The sequence below is a fragment of the Ascaphus truei genome, chromosome 9, assembly GCF_040206685.1.
Source record: "Ascaphus truei isolate aAscTru1 chromosome 9, aAscTru1.hap1, whole genome shotgun sequence".
NCBI classification, from domain to species: Eukaryota; Metazoa; Chordata; class Amphibia; order Anura; family Ascaphidae; genus Ascaphus; species Ascaphus truei.
The window spans coordinates 60626011-60646467 of record NC_134491.1 but is presented as its reverse complement, the minus strand read 5'-3'; the positions used below and the strand labels follow the sequence as shown (position 1 = coordinate 60646467).

Genomic DNA, 20457 nt, shown 5'->3' with positions numbered 1-20457 from the left:
AAGATCCCAATTAGACTTGACCAAAAATAGGTCCAACAGACGGTTTAAGTGAGGGGACATTAATATAACAACACGACAGGTGGATGCAGAGGCTTGTCTATTATTACATTATTTAAAAGAGTTCAACATGAGCGTACACATGTTAAATAGCACCTGCCTTGTTTTTGCTCCCAATTCAGCATTGGATTAATAGCTGTTCTTAATTTAAGACCACTTCTTAAGTATGCACTATAGGCACCCGGTGCTAATCAGGCTACCCTATAGGAACCCAACATTTGCAACATACATGTTCTGGACCCACAGCTGCCGTTGCTGCTCTATTGATGCGCAGATGCTACCTGGAAATCCTTAATATTCTTGGAGATTAGACCAAGACCCCAAATAAAAGAAGTATGAAGCCCCTAACTCTAAGTCAGCTCCTAATTCCAGAACTAGCAATGGCGAAGTTCTAAAATGTTCACACCACCGCTATTTTTATAGTTATGCTGAAACTCTAAACAGGGCCTCTCGCCGCTCATTCAGTTGAATGAGTTATCAGGTGTCTTCTGGCGCCAGAGGATGTTGTAGGGAGTAGCTCCAGTTAGTAATTATGGTCCATCGTTAGTGCACGGTGTTTATGCAGAACTGGGCATAGCAAAATAATTCAGACACAACTAATTCCTTCCCCCAAGAACCTACATTCTGTTTCTTTTAGTACCAAGGGAACTTAGCATCACTCACCAGTCATTACTCAGGATCTCCAACTTCAAGGGCCAGTTGCCTTATAAAGAATAACACAAAGGTATACAGGGGCACTATTAATGCAAAGAATTAGTACAGAAAAAAGAAAAGAATAAACCTTGGTGCAGGCTTGTCTATCACTGCCCCTATGTTCCAAAAATAGGCCTCTAGTAATATACTGCAGAATAAAGGAAGGAGGCACACGAGTTATAATGCAATTTTTTTTTTAGTTTACTGCATAGTAGTAGGTACAATTAATGTAACATTTCAGGGACAAAATCCCTTCCTCAGACAAAAGCAACCTGTGTGTTGTAAATACCATGAACAGTCTCTTAAATAGCACCCAAAGTAACATGATGTTATGAGCCCGGACTTAGCGGCGCTTTGTGCCTCTGGCCCTTAAAGGTTCAGTCCAAGCGGCATTTTTTGTAGTTGTTGTTCTGTAATAGGGTTGAAGCAGAGGGTCTCCGGAGCTGAACCGTGTTGATTTCAGTTCCAGGGACCCCCCTTCTTCCTGAGATACTTACCTCCATAGGGGGTGCTGGTATCTCTCTCAAGTTTAAATATCCTGGTCACGTGCGGACAATAGGAAGCGCGTGGGTCAACATTTAGGCCACCATTACGGGAGCCCAAACTAGCTCAGCTGGAGCTTCTACCAGCACCCCCTTCCAAGTAAGTATCTCCGGAAGCAGGGAGTCACCGGAGCTGAAATTAAATAGATTTCCTTTCCCATTGTCTGATTTTGTATGTTGCCCTTATTGTATTATAATTCCCTGTTCTGTATTGTCTCTTTTGTAAAGCGCTAAGTAGACTGTGGGCACCATAAAAATAAATATATACAGACATACAGTACATAGATACTGTACACAGTTGCCATATTTGTGACTGTAACTAGCCTTTGACTTGCCAACCAGCGCCGGCAGAGGAGAAAGCAGTATTGATAAACATAACAATGCGTTAATAATTAGACAGTGTACACGGAAATAAAAAATAGTTTTAGGGGATTACACAGAAATTTCACAGCACTCTGCACTGTCTGTTTTGGCTCTGGCTCAGCTCTCGTTGAGTTCTTTGGGACTCTTGATTAATCCTGTTGAAGCTTCCGGGAGTGAGTTACTGGATCATTGACTCGGTTTTTTTGTTCATTAGATTTTTAAGAGTGTACAGTCCTGATTAGAGCTGTAGAAGACAGCAGTGCCATCCTATACAGTACATGCATTTTGAACATGAGAACACAGACAGGTGCCTTTCTGCACCAATCCTCTTGTCTCATATGGCTTGTTAAACATTTTTTTTGTGTTGTTTCTTGGACGTACACTCAGAACTTCTGTGCATCTCAAAAAAACTCATACATTTGCCATTCTATCTCTTCAATGTATAGAAACACAATAACACAGAATTTGACAGTAGATAAGAACCACTTTGCCCACCTACTCTGCCCATTTTCCTATCTGCTGCAAAACATCACACCCTGGGATCCATGGGTTTCTTGTGTCTATACCAAGCATATTTGAATCCCCTTATTCTTTTAGCTTCATCCACAATTGCAGGGAGGCTATTCCTGGAATCCATGATGATGTCCTCATGCTTCCCATGAGCCTCCCGTCCTCTAGCTTCAGAACATGCTCTCTTGTTGTAGCACTTTTTTCTCTGAAATGACCTTCCCTCCTGCACCTTGTTGAAAACTTTGATATATTTAAGAGTTTTAATAACAAACCCCCTCCCCCTTTCCCTTCTCTCCTCCAAGTTGCACACGTTGAGGCTCTTTAAGCTTTCCTTTCGCATACCATCTGCACTAATTTCTACTAAACCCATGACAATTAATTCAGTAATGCACTATTTGTTAGTGCTTTCCCAAAGGATTCTGGGATTGTCCTGCACTGATCCCCGCTGAACTGTGTGACCAACATTAACTCTAGTGTGCCAATTCTACACTCATTTTCAGGGTTGCCGAATGCACGTCTTGATACTTTCTATACTACCTTGGCTAGAGTAGAGCAGTATCTTCCCTGTCAATGTAGCCCCCACTTCAAGATATAGAAAAAAAATACTTTTATCAACCTTTCTGGTAGTTTTCCCATATTCCCAAATGAAGAACTAACTTTCTTGCATGGACTCAGTTTTGCTAACGTAATTGAATGGCTGCTTTTCCCCTTCATTAGCTCCTACAGATCCAATAATAAGTTAGGAGAAGGCCTATGTGAAGTTCCTCTTTGACCCGTGGAGACTGGTTGGCAGTAACAATGTTTTTCTTTGGGCTGATTTACCTGCTCATTCTTCATAGCTCAGGTAAGTCTTCCAAAACAAATAAACAAACGCAGGTTATCTCTCTTTGAGACAAGTGTACAATGTACCTTTTAAATTATTGATGTATTATACAAAAAAAGTTATATTCCGATCCAGCCACATAACCAGCCTCACACTGAAGAGACCCAAAAGGTCAAAACAGCTGTCTGTGAGTTGGTTTCCTGGCTATGCTCTTTTTTAACCCAGGCTGTGTTGAAAAGTTGTGTAATACAGCAGGCATAAGCTTATAGGGGTCCATGATAAAATGGATAATTAGCAAAAGGTGACACTGTTTGCTCCCTTGCATGTCATTTCCCAGAATCTCTTGCTGCAGTGGAAGACCTGTTCGAGACGTGAATGTGCTCACAAGTGATATTTTTATTTGCGATCCATGTTTACTAAGCAGTGCTATGTCATAAGACACCTTTCAGCACCAAAAGACACTTTACAGGCATTCAAGTGAGTGGGCCATAAGATGTCTTCCAGTGCCAGAAGTGGTCTTATATAATAGCACCACTGAGTCAATATGGGTCTTTATGTCATGAATGTTTCAGTGATCAAAGCTATCCATGAACTCACGGCTAATTGTCATATACAATGGTAGCTGCTCTAAGCTGTGCTCTTTTTATGTTTAAAAGCAAAGAGCACATTGTACCTTGGGCAACTCAACTGAGATGTTATCAGAAGGATGTTTATACAAGCAGTCCTTGGTTATCCAATGCAATCTGTTCTGGAAGTAGCGTTGGATAGTGAAACCGTTAACCATAAAGTGAGTCCCATGTTAATAAGTGGCGGCGTGCGTTGGATAACGCATTCCAGCGTCGAAAAACAGCCCGCAGGGTTGCATTGTAAAACGTTGGACATGCCATTCATTGTAAAGTGAAAGGTTGGATAGCGAGGACTACCTGTACTTCTGCTAACTGATAAGCATTTACAAGTACTCTCCTTCGTATTGGATGCCTCTTCACCATGATTGCCTCCCTCCTTATTCTCCCTATATACTGTACTAATATTCTCTTCTTACACCTCTGTCCCAACTGCACATTGAATATGAGCATGAGTCTAGGATGCACTTAAACTGTTAAATGCTGTGCACCTGTGTGTAATACTGCTCTGTCCAACAGCACAGCTAAGATTGTAAGCACTTCTGGCCAGTAATTTCCATATCATAATGTTTCCATTAAGCACTTAGCCTTGTACTGATACTGTACTCCATTTGAAGTAATCTTGAATGAATTTAATACTGCAATGCATTGAGCTCACAGTCAGTGTAATAATAATAATGATGCTCATAACATTTACATTAATATCATTAGTATTAACCATACTATTGTTCTTATAATAAACATTTTATTAATGATGGTGATTATAACAACCATAACAGTACTTTATTTTATTTCTATGGTACTATGAATATTATTGATTTTATGACAATAATAATGTTAATACAATAATAATAATATTAGTATTAATATGGTCATAAACTCCCCTGCAGATGCTGATTCACCCTAGTTCTCCCATAGATGCTCAAACTGGTGATTTTTTTCTTCTGTGACACTGTGTTGACTTCTCTGACTTTCCTCTTATCCATTCCCCGAATCCAGAATCCAAAGAGCTGGTTGGGCCAAAGCAAGTGACCGGGATAATGGATGGATCCATTACCATCAAATGCTTCTACTCCACTGTGACCAAGGCCAATAAATACGATCGCAAGTTCCTTTGCCGGGAAGCGGGACCTCGCCGAAAATGTGGGACAGTCGTGTCTAGCAACAACTACGTGATGGAGGACTTCAGGAACCGTGCCTCCCTCGTGGACAATCCCGCTGAGGGGGTCTTCATTATGGAACTGTCTGGACTAAAGCTGAATGACGAAGGCACCTACAGATGTGGCATTGGCACAGTCAACAACGGGCTAACTGTGGTGGTCAACGTGGCAGTGACTGAAGGCAATGACCTTGTGCTAATTCTAGAGCCACAACCTATTGACCCTTTGGCTGCCAGAGGAGCCTGCAACTCAATGTAGTGATGTGTGTGGTAGGCCCCTCTAGCAGTTAAAGGGATGATTTAAAAAAAAAAAAAAAGCAGAATAAATATTACGTGTAGTGTACAGTTACCAAACCCTAGTTAAATCCGGTTTTCAAGTCTTTCTCTCCAGAACTTGTATAAAAAAAACACATGCCAAAACAAACTGCCTTCCTCTTTCTCTGGCATTCCCTCAAACGTAATATATGTTTCTCCTAACTGCATTACAGTTTGTCTTATATGGGCTACTAACTTTTTGTTATCAACATTTCTTAAAATCCTTCCTGTCTCCTAGACACCAGTGGAGAGATCCATTTGTTCATTGAAACATGTTGTAACACAGATACATTGTTTCCATCCAGATTCAACCTTCCCAAAAGAGGCAGAACTTGTATATGGTCAACTGAGGAGCGCTGTGACTTTGCTGTGTGACATTGGTGTCCAGTATTCCACACAGAGGAAGTACCTGTGCAAATTGGGCAGGTCTGGCTGCAGGAATGTCATCGACAGCATGGGAGAAGTGGCCACTGAACACCAGGGAAGAATTATCCTGAGCAGTGAGAAGCAGCCTGGGAGCTTCACTGTGAAACTCATCCAGCTGAGAAAAGAAGACTATGGGCTCTATGCCTGTGGGGTTGGACAATATGGAGAGGACGGAGACTCCAAGGTCTATGATCTGAGGATTAATGAAGGTGAGAAGAGACACTGCCAGACAGTGGTTCTTTGTAGAGAAATAATAATAAGATTGATTTCCTATATGACACTATCAGTGTACATCGCAAATAATTTACGCAGGCACAGTGAGTCTACTGCCCCAAAGAGCTTACAATCTATTGTTGCTGCCTGAGGCCAAGTGAGATAAGGAGACAGAAGGAAACCTGCCACTGGGAACAAGGGTCACCCACTTAAAATGCAGCGACATTACCTACTCTACCAAATTGCAGTGAAGGAATTACATAATATTGCTTTACACATAAGAAAACAAAACAATATAGAGATACCAGAGATCAAACCAAGGTATTAAGTAAATATACCGAATGTATGGATCAAATAGTCCTCACCTGCCATTGAATCTAATTTTATGCTCCAGAGACGGATATCCCTCAGGGATCTAAAGTGCTGACCGGCAGCCTGGGAGGGTCCTTGTCCGCCCAGTGTTACTATGATCCTAAAAGAAACTACACACTCAAGTACTGGTGCAAGTGGGGAGGGCAGAGCTGCAGCCCGCTCATACAGACCAGTGGCTTTGTCCAGGACTCCTTCGAGGGGAGAATAACGATTCACGATGACCCGGCAAATGGCACTTTGCAAATCCTAATGAACCAGCTGGTGCAAGAGGACGAGGGATGGTATTGGTGTGCGGTTACTGATGGCAGCAATGACCAGATGTCCACTGTGCAAGTGAAGGTCACGGATGGTGAGAGCTCTCTGAAGGACCTTTGTGATAGGCCATAGCTGTTAACTTCACTCTTATCTGCTTTGCTTTCCTCTCCCTGGGGTACACTTATTGTTATTGGGGGTGGGGCTTGTTTATTTAAATTATTATGGGACAAACTATTTTTCATGATTTGTTTCAGCTATTTAACGCTTTTTACTGTCAAAGGAGCCCGCAACGCAATGGCTGAAAAAGGGTTAATCAATCTATATGGTTTGAGATAATGAATAGTCTCCCTTTCTTTTCCTTATAGCCTAAATTTACACTATTGAGCTGTGTTCCTATTTTTAATGGCTCTTCTCCCTCTACCTCATTTGTCTCCATTACAAGCAGAGCATAACGGAGGACTGGCCAGGTCTAGGATGGTCATTGTACCTGCTGGCAAACCAGCCAGGATTCCCTGCTCCTACCCCTGCAAGTACAAAACTTACCAGAAGTACTGGTGCAAGTGGAGCAATTTCGGCTGCAGTCCTGTGACCTCGCAGGAGGGGGAGCAGAATGGGCTGACTGTGAACTGCGAGCCAGAGGCCCAGCAGCTGGTGCTCCACATCGATGCCGTGACATCAAAGGATGAAGGGTGGTACTGGTGCGGAGTCAGAAAATCCGAGAGGTATGGGGAGACCCTGGCAGTGCATCTGAAGGTGGAAGAGGAAGGTAAGAATGATAGGAGAGGGGAGGAGACAGAAGTCACTTATTAAAACATTGGTGGGCAACAGTCAGTCTCCGGGGGCTTTACCTGTGGCCCTCAACCATTGGCCACCCCAGTAGACAACTCTCCCTCTTCCCTGCAGAGGGAATCGAGATGTTGCTGGTGGGGATCACAGCTTCTTCCCACTTCCGGAGCTGCCTAAGGACAGTGCTAATCAAATCCCTAGTTCCCAGTGTGGGGAGAGAAGTGGGACAATACTGTATTCATCAGTGTGATGGCATGAATAAGCTGACTGGTGCGGGTGGGGAGAAGCTCCTACCCATGGGTGCATCAATCTTCTGCCTATGCACTACTGTTCCACTGCTTGCTTACTGTTGCTTACCACTGTATTATAGGGTCATTCTGTTTAGGACCAAAGTGAAATAAGGCTGGTGACATGTTTAACAGGGTAAATTGAACTGATTTTAAAAAATAGGTATTTAAAATAATTGTTTAAACATTTCCATGATAAATTAAATCTTTGGCAGTGGGATTTACAAACGGTATCTAAAGCTTTTGGTGATAAGACTGTTTGACAGTCCTCAGAGCACCAGTCAATTGTTCTTTTTGTTATTTGTTTGTAGAGTAATTCTTAATCGTCATTAGCCAGACAGATAAACCCAAGTGGCTGATATGATTGAATCCAGTGTTCTAGGAGAGAAGCAAATAAGTAAAACTGATGCTTTAAAGAGGTAATCCAAGATGGGCGTTTTTTTTTTTTGTTAACCTAGGATTGAAGCAGGGGGTCTCCGGAGCTGAACCCCATTAATTTCAGCTCCGAGACCCCCCATCTTCTGGAGATACTCACCTCTGTAGGAGATGCCAGTAGTCACTCCGGATTGCTAGCTGGGGATCACGTAATGGCCGCTTTTCAAAGTTCCCACGTCCTGTGGGCCAATAGGAAGCCATGATGTCATCCGGTGCAGGTTCCTATTGGCCCACGATTCAGGAGCTTTAAACTTGCAGGGGATAATGGCCCCTCCCATACAGCAGTAAATATCTCTGGAAGCAGGGGGTGTCTGCAGCTGATATGAATAGGGTTCAGCTGCACAGACCCACTGCTTCAATACTATGTAAAACAATACAAAACAAATGTAAAAACAACCCCATTGGATTGCTTTTTTAATGGGGGAAGCTTTTTAAGGAAGACGGTTGCACTAAGAAGCTGTTTAAATGTGTTTCTTGACCTCTACGTGGGGCTGAACATTCAATCTCTAAGACTGCTAAGCACATATGTGCGAAACTCCCCAAAATGCGTTGGCAAAATTGTAAGAATTTTTCACCCCCCCGTGAAACTTTCCGCCAAGCCTCAAAGAGTAAATAATGTCCCCAAATTAGTTAGCTTTCATTGTCATATCGCTAGACCCTGAGCGAAACATGGTGTGTGCGTCCTAGTTATAGTCTCAGCGTTAAGCGAATCTTCGCAAATGAGCATATTTAACGAAGTTGCAATGCACAGTCATTGCTTTAATGCTGACTCTGGCGCGGCTTTCCTTGCTACTCAGAAAGGAGGAATTATGTGTTGGTTTCCGATCTCGTGTGAAATGTTCGCACGTCTCTACTGCCAAAGTTGCAATTACTCCGGAAAACTGATTCACAGGAAATCTAAGTGATCTTACAAATAATGAAGCACCCTGTTATAATAATCATTTGAAAGTTACCGTCTCTTGTAGATCCAAGAAGTATCACAGGCAGTGACATATTTAAGGGGTAAAATCTGGGAGATGGATTCTGTTTTTGTCCCTGGGAGACTTTACATAATTTAGCGTTGCCAGACATCCCGTATGTATATGGGGTTGTCCCTTATTTCATTGACTTGTCCCATTGTCCCAGAAAGGTCTGTTGGGATGCCTAATTGTCCAGTATTTTAGTGCCTTGAAATTAAATGCCTGAACTTATAATTACTGTAATTAAATCAGACATAAAAACGTAGTAGATTTTTACTTGAGTGTAATAGTTATCTTTCCTGATAGATGTTACCTTACTAAATTATTAAAATGATAAAGTCAGGACACTGCCTGGTCATCTCATAATACCATGACCGCCACCCCTACAGGCGTTACTTTTCCTCCCACTGATACTTATTAGTTCAGTGCGCGTCTGTCCACACCCGGCCAAGAGCAGAGATGAGCAAAACCAAATACTATAGCGATCAAGCGTGAGGTACCATTCAGCTCAAAGCATTTGCAAATCATTCATCGCTAATTATGACATCACATTTTCATACTGGATTTCGGCGTCCCGTATTCTAAAAACGTAAATGTGGAATCCTAGGGTATCCTGGAACATTTAGGGGCTGTTAAGTGATGTATATGTAATGAGTGCTCACCGCAAACAGGATGGGACCGTGAGGCTGAGGTGGGGATATTGGTAAACACCAACCTACGACAACGTAACCGCGTCCGGAGTGCAGAGTGAAGGTCGTGTAGCCGGGTCAGGGTTGGAGAGGTCAGAAAGGTCGTTATACTCGTTGTGGTCTAGGATAGGAGAAGTCGGATGGTCGTTGTGCGTAGCCGGGGTCCAAGGGTAGAGAAGGTTGGAGTCCAAATGCAAGCCGAGGTCAAGGGTCAGAGAAGGCAGAGGTCCAGGTACAAGCTGAGGTCAAAAGGAACAAGAGAGCAAGACAGGCTGCACAGAGCAACAGCGGGGCAGCAGGATGCTTGAGGCAAGCACTACGTTACATAAACAAAGTTTATGCTCAGCCAATTTGCTTGAGGCAAGGCTGAGCATATAAGGATCAGGTAGCCAATGAGAGAGCAGCACAAGGCTGTGTCCACTGATAGGCAGGGGCGGGGTGTATCGCAGGGGTGGAGTAACTGATGGTATTAACCCCCTGCGTACCTGTGTTAGTGCGGCGCCGCCGTGTAGTCCTATCAATGCTAGGAACATCCACCGCGACGTCACGGAGGCAGGGTCGAAACCCGATCCTGGTAGGTGCGGTGCTAGCGCGTGATCTTCGGGCGGGGCACGTCACGTGACATGTCATGGGGGCGGGGCCTAAGCCCGATCCACGTGGTGTCCCCCAACCTGGCAACACGACTCCTGTGCGCAACCTCAGTGTGAGGTGCGTCACCTGACTCGTCACAGGACGCGACATGGGGGCGGGACCGAAGTCCAATCCTCACAGCATTCATTGATCTGTTTTATTATTTAAGGGCACGTTAGAGATATTTTGGAACCTGATAACGCTGCAGTTGATCCAGCTGCAGATAAGAAAAAATCTCGAATGGACAGCCCCCCTCACAGGTCAGTCACCAATAGTTCACTGAGTATTAACTTATTTATTCCCCCTCTCTTCTTTATATTTCATTTCTACTACTTGTGACTACGTCAAATATAAAAACCTTGGTGATCAAGTATGTCTAATGAGGTGTGTGGATTGTTCACCTGTGAGGTATCAAGCACTTGACACAGGTTGAAAATGCCTCTGTTGGCATCAATTTAATGATATTTATATATATAAGTTCTTCAGTATTAGGTGATACCTTTTTTAATGGGACTAACAATTTATGTCATAGGACAAGCTTTCGAGAGTTCTCCTCTCTTCCTTAGGTCAGTGATACTGGTTTACAAAGGAATCTATTGCTGGCCTGAAGAAGAGAGGAAAACTCTCGAAAGCTTGTCCTATGACATAAATTGTTAGTCCCAATAAAAAAGGTATCACCGAATACTGAAGAACTCATTTATTCTGCACTATCGCAACTGGACTAACTCGGCTATTTTCGTTTTATATATAAATATTTACATATACAAGAAAAAATAGCGTACACACCCTAGTGCATTACCGTAAAAAACACAATTTAATAAAAAAAAGAGAGACAAATGCCCACTTACAAGAAGTTAGATAAAAACAAGCATAGAATAGAACCCGGTACCGGCAACCGGCTGGATCATCCGCCGTCAGCTGAGGTAGGTGAAAATCTGTATTTGCAGCAGGAATCCCATGGACCTGCCACCTCCGTGTGCCGGCCTCCAAATTCAATAATAAAGTCTTCATGAAAGTCTGATGTAAGCGCACACACTCACAGGGCATTCAGCGTCCACATGGAAAGGGGGAACCTCTGCTATCAGCTGTGATGGGATGTCCTCGTCGCAGCGTCGCGATCAAGGTTGCGTGATAACGCAGATGGTCCTACGCGTTTCGACAGCTGACTTCATAAGGGGATGATGTATATATATATATATGAGGAAAAGAAACAAAGGGCGCAAACCAAAGTATGCAAATGTAAGGAAGATCATCTAGGCACACTGTCTCTTTCCAGCTCTGAAGACCCCAAGTCCAGTAACGTCCTGGCTATCAGCTTGTCAATATGTGCCGCCATCCTGCTGGTCTCTGCTGTTTTCCTTATAATTAAGTTGAGGCGGAGGAAGAATTCAGGTGAGTATTGAAATTGAAGCCACTGCAGAGCCTCTCACAGGAAGGTTGGGATGTTCCCTAGCAATAGTAGGGTTGAAGTGTATTTTTTCAAATAAAACTAGTATATAACAATGTCAATGAAAAAAGTGCATAGTGCTAAAGACCATATATACAGAGCGGTAAAAAATGATGATGTATATAAATGGACGCTGGTAAGGAGAACCCTGGATATTGTATAACTATGGACAGGTACTGGGTGCGGCATCCTGGTTGGTTTACCAATAAATGATAAAAATGAAGGTATGATACACAATCTATCCAGAAACCATAGCAAATAAATCACCCTAGCAAGTACCTAATATCCTTTAGTTAATGCAGGAAAACATGTAGCAAGCAAAACTCACTGATATTCTGCAACGTCCACATATTTCCTAGTTCCCGGTGTTCTGAAGTGTGCCTCCGTCGTAAAGGTGCAGGATATAGACGTATGTAGAGAGTAACAGAGCACAACTGTAGCATCCAAATTTCAGAAAAAAATCACGAAAAGGAAAGTGCGTTTTCCATAGAAAAATATTTAATAAATGGTCATAGGACAAAAAATAGCAATGGCGTTGCCCTACGCATTTACCTTGAGAAAGCTCTTCTTTTAGCGTGAAATGCGTTGGTAGGGCAACGCCATTGCTATTTTTTGTCCTATGACCATTTATTATATATTTTTCTATGGAAAACACACTTTCCTTTTCGTGATTTTTTCTGAAATTTGGATGCTACAGTTGTGCTCTGTTACTCTCTACATACTTCTGTATAACAATGTCAAAATGAAAAGGTCCTTGTTTATTATACACTACTTATACTATTGTCTTTGTGGTACGATTTACGTGCTGCTATAAAAATCTAAATTATAATAAAATAAAATATTAGTGCAAAAAAAAAGAAGCAGCATCAGATTTAGCAAGAACATTTGATACATAAACCCATTTGGTTTTCCATTGTAACAATAAAGCATACTGTCTGTATGTAATTGCAGTCCCTATAGATACAATGTACAATGGGTAATCTTCTGCTGCACTGACAACCAAAGTTCTGTGAGGAAGATCATGTGACCAGGCAGGCACTAGATTCAACTGGTTCACTGCTAGAGAGGGCAGGGCTCAAAAGGGTGATGCTGTTTCAGAAGGGGAAGGGGATTTGGCTGTATATGGTTGCTATAGGAACAAAAATTTTTACATTAGAATGTACATTAGACATGTCTACATTAGAATGTTACATTAGAATACATTAAAAATGTCTTTACAATTATTTTTGTTTTATTTTTTTAAATGCTACAAGTATTTTCTCATAGTACAGAACTGATTTTTTTTTTTAAAATATATACATGTAAGATATTGCTTGAAATCAGCAAACAGTTATGGAAACGTATCGAGCAGAGGATGCCTAAGACTGGCTCATCATGCTACACCTGGAGTAATGTTCTTCCCCTATATGTCACAGAGCTGGTCTCCGTTGGAAGCTACAGGACCAATATAAGTCTGACCGATCTTGACAATAGTCTGTACATTGGCAAGGACAATCCTGTCAAGGATGCTCAGGAGACAGAGATAAGCTCCTCCCAAGGTAGGGATTGTCATGATACTCTTATATACTAGCATTATCACACACAGGGCTCCACATAGTCCAATAATACATACAATTGCATATTTGCCTCAAAGAGCGTATAGTTTAATATTTGTATAACAGTGCTACTGTATGTCATAAGGCATCTTACAGCTCATTCATTTGGAGTGTGCTGTAAAATGCATTGGGCCTCATGCAGAGAGCAGCGCTATTTGAAATCTCGCCATTTTCCGGAGAAAATCGCGCTAAAAACAGCTGAAAATGGCGAGCTAGGGAAAACGCGCCATTTTTTTTTCTATTTCAAAATTTCGCCGCGCGGCTGGCGAGAAACTACATCTCGCCAGTCTGAAAAATATCCGAATTCAGAAAGGCACGCTCGCCATCTAGCGGCTGTTTTTGGCGCAATTTTCGTCAATTTTCTCCACCAACTAAAGTTGTCAAGAAGCAAGAGCTCGCCGGCTATAGGGGGAAAAAAAATGTGCGATTTTTTTTTCCCCTTTCAGCTGCGCGCATCTCCTCCTTTACAATTCTCCACGTGCAGTAATGCTAAAAATAGCGAATTTCGCCCATTTCTGCATATGGAGAATAAAACTCACCATTAAATCTCCTTTTTATTCCCCTCTCCAATTTTAAAAAGCGCTGCTCTCTGCATAGGCCCCATTATGTCTTAGCACTGTTTGGTATATCTGGCCTACAGAGGAGTAAAATTATGTAGAAAAACAATCATTCAGAATTCTCTTCTACACTAGTGGAAACTAGTGAAATGTGGGAAAACCACACTAGAGGTTTTAAACCTTTTAAGACTTGTGGAACCCTTCACAGGTTACGGGGTGACCCTTTTCTAATTACGAAGGGAATCCTGGCAGAACAAACCCTACTTACTGCTGCTGAGATCTACAGTATAATGCATTGTGTTCCTGTAGCAGTGAAGAAGTTGTATGTACTGTATGTCTTTATTTATATAGCGCCATTAATGTACATAGCGCTTCACAGCAGTAATACACGTGACAATCATATAAATAACAAATAATACAAATAACAGATCATGGGAATAAGTGCTTCAGACATAAAAGTAACATTTAGGAAGAGGAGTCCCTGCTCCGAAGAGGTTTTAATCTAATTGGTAGGTAAAAAGGACGTACAGAGACAGTGGGATGGCGTTCTGGTAAGTGTGTCTGCAGGGGGCCAAGGTTTATGTATCATGTGTATAATATCAGCCACGGTGCTACTCACATACAGTATATATGGAACTGCTGCTATTTTATTTGCACTAACAAGACTAATGTTTGTTCTTTTGTTTGCTCTCTGCAACCACGGGGCTGTTCTGTTTGGTGTTTCAGAGGAACCAAAGACTAACAAAAAGGTAACAGAATATTCTGCAGATCCTTCTGAATTTGTTGAATGAATGGGAAATGTAATAATGTACAGTAATAGGCACAGCATACCTTATTCCATCTCCTGTATCTACTTTAAGTAAATCAATCTGTCTGCCTATCTGTCTCTAGCCACCCATCTGCTGATTCTGCATTTTCTGGTTCTGCTTGAAGCGCACCCATGCTGTATACACATGCACAGTCTTCTTGTGTAAGAGCGTTTACATCCTGTCTAGGCAGACAGCACAATGAGGAAGTCTCATCCTTGAAGACACGGTGCCCCCCACTTCCTGACATAACATCCCCTCCTCTCCATACATGGTGTCACAATACATACCAGGCTCTTTTTGCACTCAAGAGTTTAACCTGAACCACTTCCCATTAAAATCCCTCTTCTATGTTATTTTATTCATTCACAGGGATCCAAGGAGGATCTGACTTATTCTACCTTCCTGATCTACTCTGATGGGAAACCCAATGATGACATTGCTTCGTAAGACTGTCCTGGATGTCTCACCCAGCTTAGACAACCAATGCACAGTGCCAGCTGCATCTAACTTTCCCATATAACATGCATAACCACTCATTTCTGCTGCAACCCAGCCTGGATACAAAGGCAATCAGACAGACAGATACTTTATAGGTACCTTGTGCCATTTATACTGAAGTTCTGACCCTCTATCCCAGGACCTGATGCTCTTCATCTTCATTGCACAAATTCACTAACACATTGATACAGACTTTTATATTTTCTAATATTTGCAAAATCAGAGAAGTTTGAAATATACCGCTGCTAATAGAGTTATTTTTTGTAACGTTTATTTTACCTCTTTGGGAGTGCCAAGACGTAGCCACTATGTTATGGGGTCCTGGCACACAGGGGCCACATGACATAGTGGATATATCATGCCTGCAGAGTGCTCGTTTTCCAGGGAAGATTGTGTCTTGCGCTCCTGTGGTCCTGTATAAACTGCCATATCTGCCAAATTCTTTTGAAAAGTGGCAACATTGGTGAAATTCTGAGCACTGTGATTTTTTTGGAAATATTTTGCAAACCCATTACATTTAAGTAAAAGCATAAATAATTTTGGCAGTCAAATGTGAAGACATTTACACATCTAAGGCACACATGACATACACCGTTACATACACAGGATACACACAAACTTACTGATACACATACTGACAATAATATACACAGATCTGTACGCTCCTTTGTACAAAGATGCACACAGACCCATACATTCTTATATACTGCTCACATTGTAAGCCTGTGCTGTATTAATTCAGATCACATGAAGGGCCCTATTTTCTAAATAGTGGAATTTTTTTTTTAGAAATAGAGCTTTAATGTAAAAAATAAAAAATATAAAGGAATTCTGCACTAGTGGAGTTATACACTTATGACTCCTGAGAATAAGAGAATACTCATTGCCAGAGGTGCCTGCACAAAGGGGCTTAACACTGTTGTTTAGTAAATCTGGGCTGAAACTTTCTCCCTTCCCTTATCATATGAGATGTTTTATTAAACAAATCATAATCATATACATTTCTCCATGAACCATGAACATCTCTTATCAAATAAAGATACATAGATGACATTTTTTTCAGACATTGATTTCAAAGGGTTTTTTTTCTTAACGTGAGATGATTGATTATATCAATGTGCCCTATATTTTTGAATCACAAAGCGAATAAATTCTGCTTAAAATAGCAAGGAGTGTTAATTTCAGTGTTTGGATGGGGGAAAGGGATACTCATCATTAACCCTTTCACTCTGTGCTACCTTTTTGGGGCCCGAAGCAGGAAATATTTTCTTGGCGAACCCCTTTCACCCATCTGTCATATTATTACTTATTTACCAAAATCCTATTATTTTGCCCACACCCACTGAGCTCTGGAATACAAAGGGCTGCCAGCTAGAGGGGAGCATGTGAGAATAAATAATAGGCGTTGCTATGTGGACCCTTTACTGACGGATTTAGGCCTTTTTAAATAAAGAGTGAAATAAAAGCAAAAACTAGAGGGGAAAAAATGAAGGTTGGTTAATCTGCTTTAAAGACATTACACTGAGCTTACTTTCAAGATTGAGAGGTACAGCACCGTTAAAATTATTAGATGTGACTTCACAATTAAAAGAGGCACCTGAGCTCGATGGGGTCCTAAGCAATTTTGTGATGCCTGTTCCTTCACTGTCAGTGAAGCCTACTATGCATTATGAGACATATTTACTTCCAGTACCGGAAGACACCATATACAGTAGTTTGTTCACTTGAATGGCCTGTAAGGTGTCTTCTTGATCCTGGAGGTGTGTAATGGAATAATACTTTGTAGTAAATATGGTATTATGCATCGCACCATCAAATTACTGTATTTACTGCTAAGGTCTATTATTCCAATTCTGCTGTGAAACCATCTTCTTTTTATCAGCAGATTGTGGCTCCTAATTAGGTCAATGTTTCTGAAAACATCCCTGGCAAGGGTCATATGCCTTGAACATGGATCTATACAGTGTAGCCCTTTTTCTGAACCCTCCCAAAGGAACTACTGGTCACTGTACAACACCTGTGGCTCCAGGAGATATGAGCCTCCACTAGCTGGGAGCCTGGGGTAACACTCATACATTTACTTAGCGCAGCGCCTCCACTTACCCAGGATTCCCGTGATGTGAGATTCCCCTGGGCAAGAAATACATACTGTACACACACATGTGATGCAACCAACTTTATGTAATATGATAATGCATGGCAACCTTATCACTCTTACATGCAATTATCAATAACACATATCCTAATAACTGGTACCGTCCTTATAACGGTAGTGGCTTAGCCACCCTCTTACGGAGTACTGTCTCAGTCCCGCTACCGCGTGCTCCACACCGTGTCCGTGTACGGTACTATATGGTATAGGCTCAGTCTTGTAACCACTCGCTCAGTGTTCCTACAAAGAGTTTAGCCTAAGGCGGGATCAGCGCCTGATGACCGGTGTTGGTGCACTTGATGATATGGTACCTGCCGAGCCCTCCAGTGCTCGAATCTGCAACTACTTGGTAAAGGATCCGTCGAATTCCGGCCCGACATCCAGGATCCACCATCCAGGAAGACCCCAACAAGATGGCCTCTGCAACCGCAACGAAGGGCAGCGCCCAACCTTCTGCACATGTACGCAGCATCAATGGAGTCCCTATCTGACTCCGTGAACTAACGTGACACTCGCTATACTATAGGCCGTCCCTACAGCACAGCAACCTTGAATGGCTTTAGGGGAAACTCCTAGGGCCTGCGGGGTAGTCTATCCTATGCAGATGGATCACTGACCCCCTGCACCCACACTACCTCCTCCCGTACCCACCCGGGTCCCCTCTGGCTAACTTCTCCCTAACCTCTGCAGCAAACACACTGCACACACACTCAACCTGCAGCAACCCACTGCACTGCACACACTGTGCCTACTTGTTAGCGCTCACAGCACCACCAGCCGTGACACTGACAAGACTGCACACTCACACACCTAAGGGCAGAGTCCCTAACCTATGGGCCCTCCCTCAGTACCTACCCCCTACCCTGGTGGGGATTGGGGCCTGCCTGGGATCTGGGGAATTACCTTACCTGGTGTAGGAGCCACTTGCTCCCTACACCCTTCCTCCCCCTTCCTGCTCCCAGCTTCAACTGCCAAACGTGGTCCCCACAACATTGTAGCCTTCCTCCACAGGAGAAGATGCAAAACCCTATTTGCTGGCTGGCTGCACGTGATGTGGGTGAAAGGGCAATCCCCAGAGGCTGCTGGGAATTGTAGTCCACTCAGGACCTCTTTAGCATTGGTACCGCGTGCGCTACCCTTACTGCGCCTGTGCGACCAACGCGCACGCTCCCGCAACCTGTCATGGCGGCCCCCGCTAGCCTGGTGTGCCGCAGAGCCTCGGAGCGCTACATGGGGGGGTCTCTGGGGCTGAAAAGAGACCGGGGTTACACAGTATATCACAGTAATGCTGTTGTAAAATTAATGCAAATTTAGTCATTTTTACCCTGTGTCTCCTGGCATCAAACTATTAACTTGCTTCACACTTATTTTACACTCGTGGGATTTGGGAAGAGGTTTCTAATACCTCCAATAACACAACACACATTATATTGGGATGTATCACATTTTGCTTCTCTATGTATCTTTATTTCTCTTTGACACAAATACTGTAGATGTAAATACTGTGTCAGTCCGTAGAGTAGACAGACAAAGAAAGAACAAAAGTAAGGTAAAATTGATATATTTAATGGACCACTTACTGTAGTTCCCTTCTTCAGACTTGTTAGCAATGTTACCATCTGACCAGCCTGAAAAGGGCCCTTAGTTGAGATTGGCAAATGGTTTTTGCGAATTTGGATCCGCAGTGGATCGGTCGGTTCTTTTGATCTGTGGATTTTAGTCGATCAATCTCAGAAAAGGGTGATTCGCGTTTTGCTGATTTTTTATTATTATTACCAATACAGTCCACGGATTCCGCAACTCGTGGACGGATTTGTAGAATCCAATCCAATGGATTCTTAAAAATCTGCCATCGAATAGCTGAATCTGCGGATTGGATTCTACAAATCCGCCCACGGGTTGTATCAAAAGGCGGTTTTTCAGGAATCCGCGCTGATTGAAACCGCCCTAATCCATTTGCAGATTTTACACCGCAAAACAGATTTTGGGGATAACATCAGCGAAAATTCGGGAAACGAATTTGGATGGATTCGCCCATCTCTAGTCCTTAGTGGGTTTTAAAGCTTGCATTCTTTATAAACATTAGTTAGCCATTAAATGTATCACTTTTACCTACAGTTGTACTTTTTTCTTACAAAAGCTTTTTTTGTCTGTCTCTTTCTTTTTGAAGAAACGTTCCTGATCTTTGTTAAATGCAAGAAACTCAATTAATAAGTTCCTTAGATTTGATGTAGCCACAAGCAGAACTTTAACAAACAATGTTGTGGGCCTTAGGATGCGTCTCTGTGCATTATTATAATGCAGCATGCTTTCTGTAGGTACAGGAAGTTACTCAACCTGTGGGTTTTATTGGTAGACAGTGACACCTAATGTACAAATGGAGAACTGCAAAAGGCACATAGTACTAGGTTGTTCATATCAAATTATTGTGATGACTATATTGCCCCCTTCAGTGCAGAGGGACCTGCAGAGCTTCATTCAAATCTTCTGTGACGTCGCAGCACTATAATGGGATGGAATAAGCCCTTCAGTGCCAAAGGGGCTACATTTGGAAGGAGGCCACATACCCCTGTGGGCCACAAGTTCCAAATGTTTTCTTTATGAGAGAGAGAGAGAGAGAGAGAGAGAGACAGAGAGAGACAGACACACCCCATGGAGACTACTCACTTATGTAAGGAATTAATGGGTTAAGTGGGTGGAATCACTTTGGTATTGCCCCTCCCCAGCATGTGAAGTGAGATAACTGTGCAGAAGAGATTGTTACCCCCTTGCATGTCTTGTGACACCATAGGGAGATAGAAGGATATATATAGCTCCACCCAAAACTCAGGTTCCTCTGAGTTCTGATAGAGGGCCTCACCATGAGTCCTGTAAATATCTTTAAGTGTATAGACAAAATATAAACACTGGAACCCGCACACTAGAAATATAAACAAGGAGAGTAAGTGAATAAAATAAATATTTTTACTGAAGTCAGATATAAAGGGCGCCGTACGCAGGGAATCCAAACATACAAGTAAGTGAGCTCAAAAATAGGATAAAGCAACACATAAGACAAGAAATAGCAAAGTCAATGCAAGTGGTATACACAAAATACTTAACTAGCCTCACTGTGTATGTTGTAGGACTAGGCAAAAAAATGCAAAAAGTGGAACTGGTAAGTCAAAAAAGGGGGATAGATCACACTGGGGAAGGCACGCCAAGGACTAGGGGAAAAAAGGGGGACAAAATGGAGGGGGTGTGGGGAGGAATCCAAACCCCA

General features: G+C 42.5%; 1 protein-coding gene across 3 annotated transcripts in view; it reads left to right on the top strand.

Annotated features, from left to right (window-relative positions):
* The window catches only part of LOC142503138 (polymeric immunoglobulin receptor-like), a 28100-nt gene extending 11892 nt beyond the window's left edge, over positions 1–16208 (top strand). The window contains exons 2-11 of one of the 3 annotated variants that reach the window (XM_075615189.1): positions 2883–3009; positions 4611–4952; positions 5391–5720; positions 6119–6445; positions 6797–7117; positions 10307–10397; positions 11414–11529; positions 13000–13122; positions 14463–14485; positions 14915–16208. In XM_075615189.1, coding sequence (XP_075471304.1) covers positions 2964–3009; positions 4611–4952; positions 5391–5720; positions 6119–6445; positions 6797–7117; positions 10307–10397; positions 11414–11529; positions 13000–13122; positions 14463–14485; positions 14915–14992 — 1797 coding nt within the window. In that variant the 5' untranslated portion in view covers positions 2883–2963 and the 3' untranslated portion in view covers positions 14993–16208. Of the gene's footprint in view, positions 1–2882; positions 3010–4610; positions 4953–5390; positions 5721–6118; positions 6446–6793; positions 7118–10306; positions 10398–11413; positions 11530–12999; positions 13123–14462; positions 14486–14914 lie in introns of all 3 variants that reach the window. The other 2 variants (XM_075615188.1, XM_075615191.1) reach the window with 2 other exon arrangements.
* The last annotated feature ends 4249 nt before the right edge of the window (positions 16209–20457 follow it).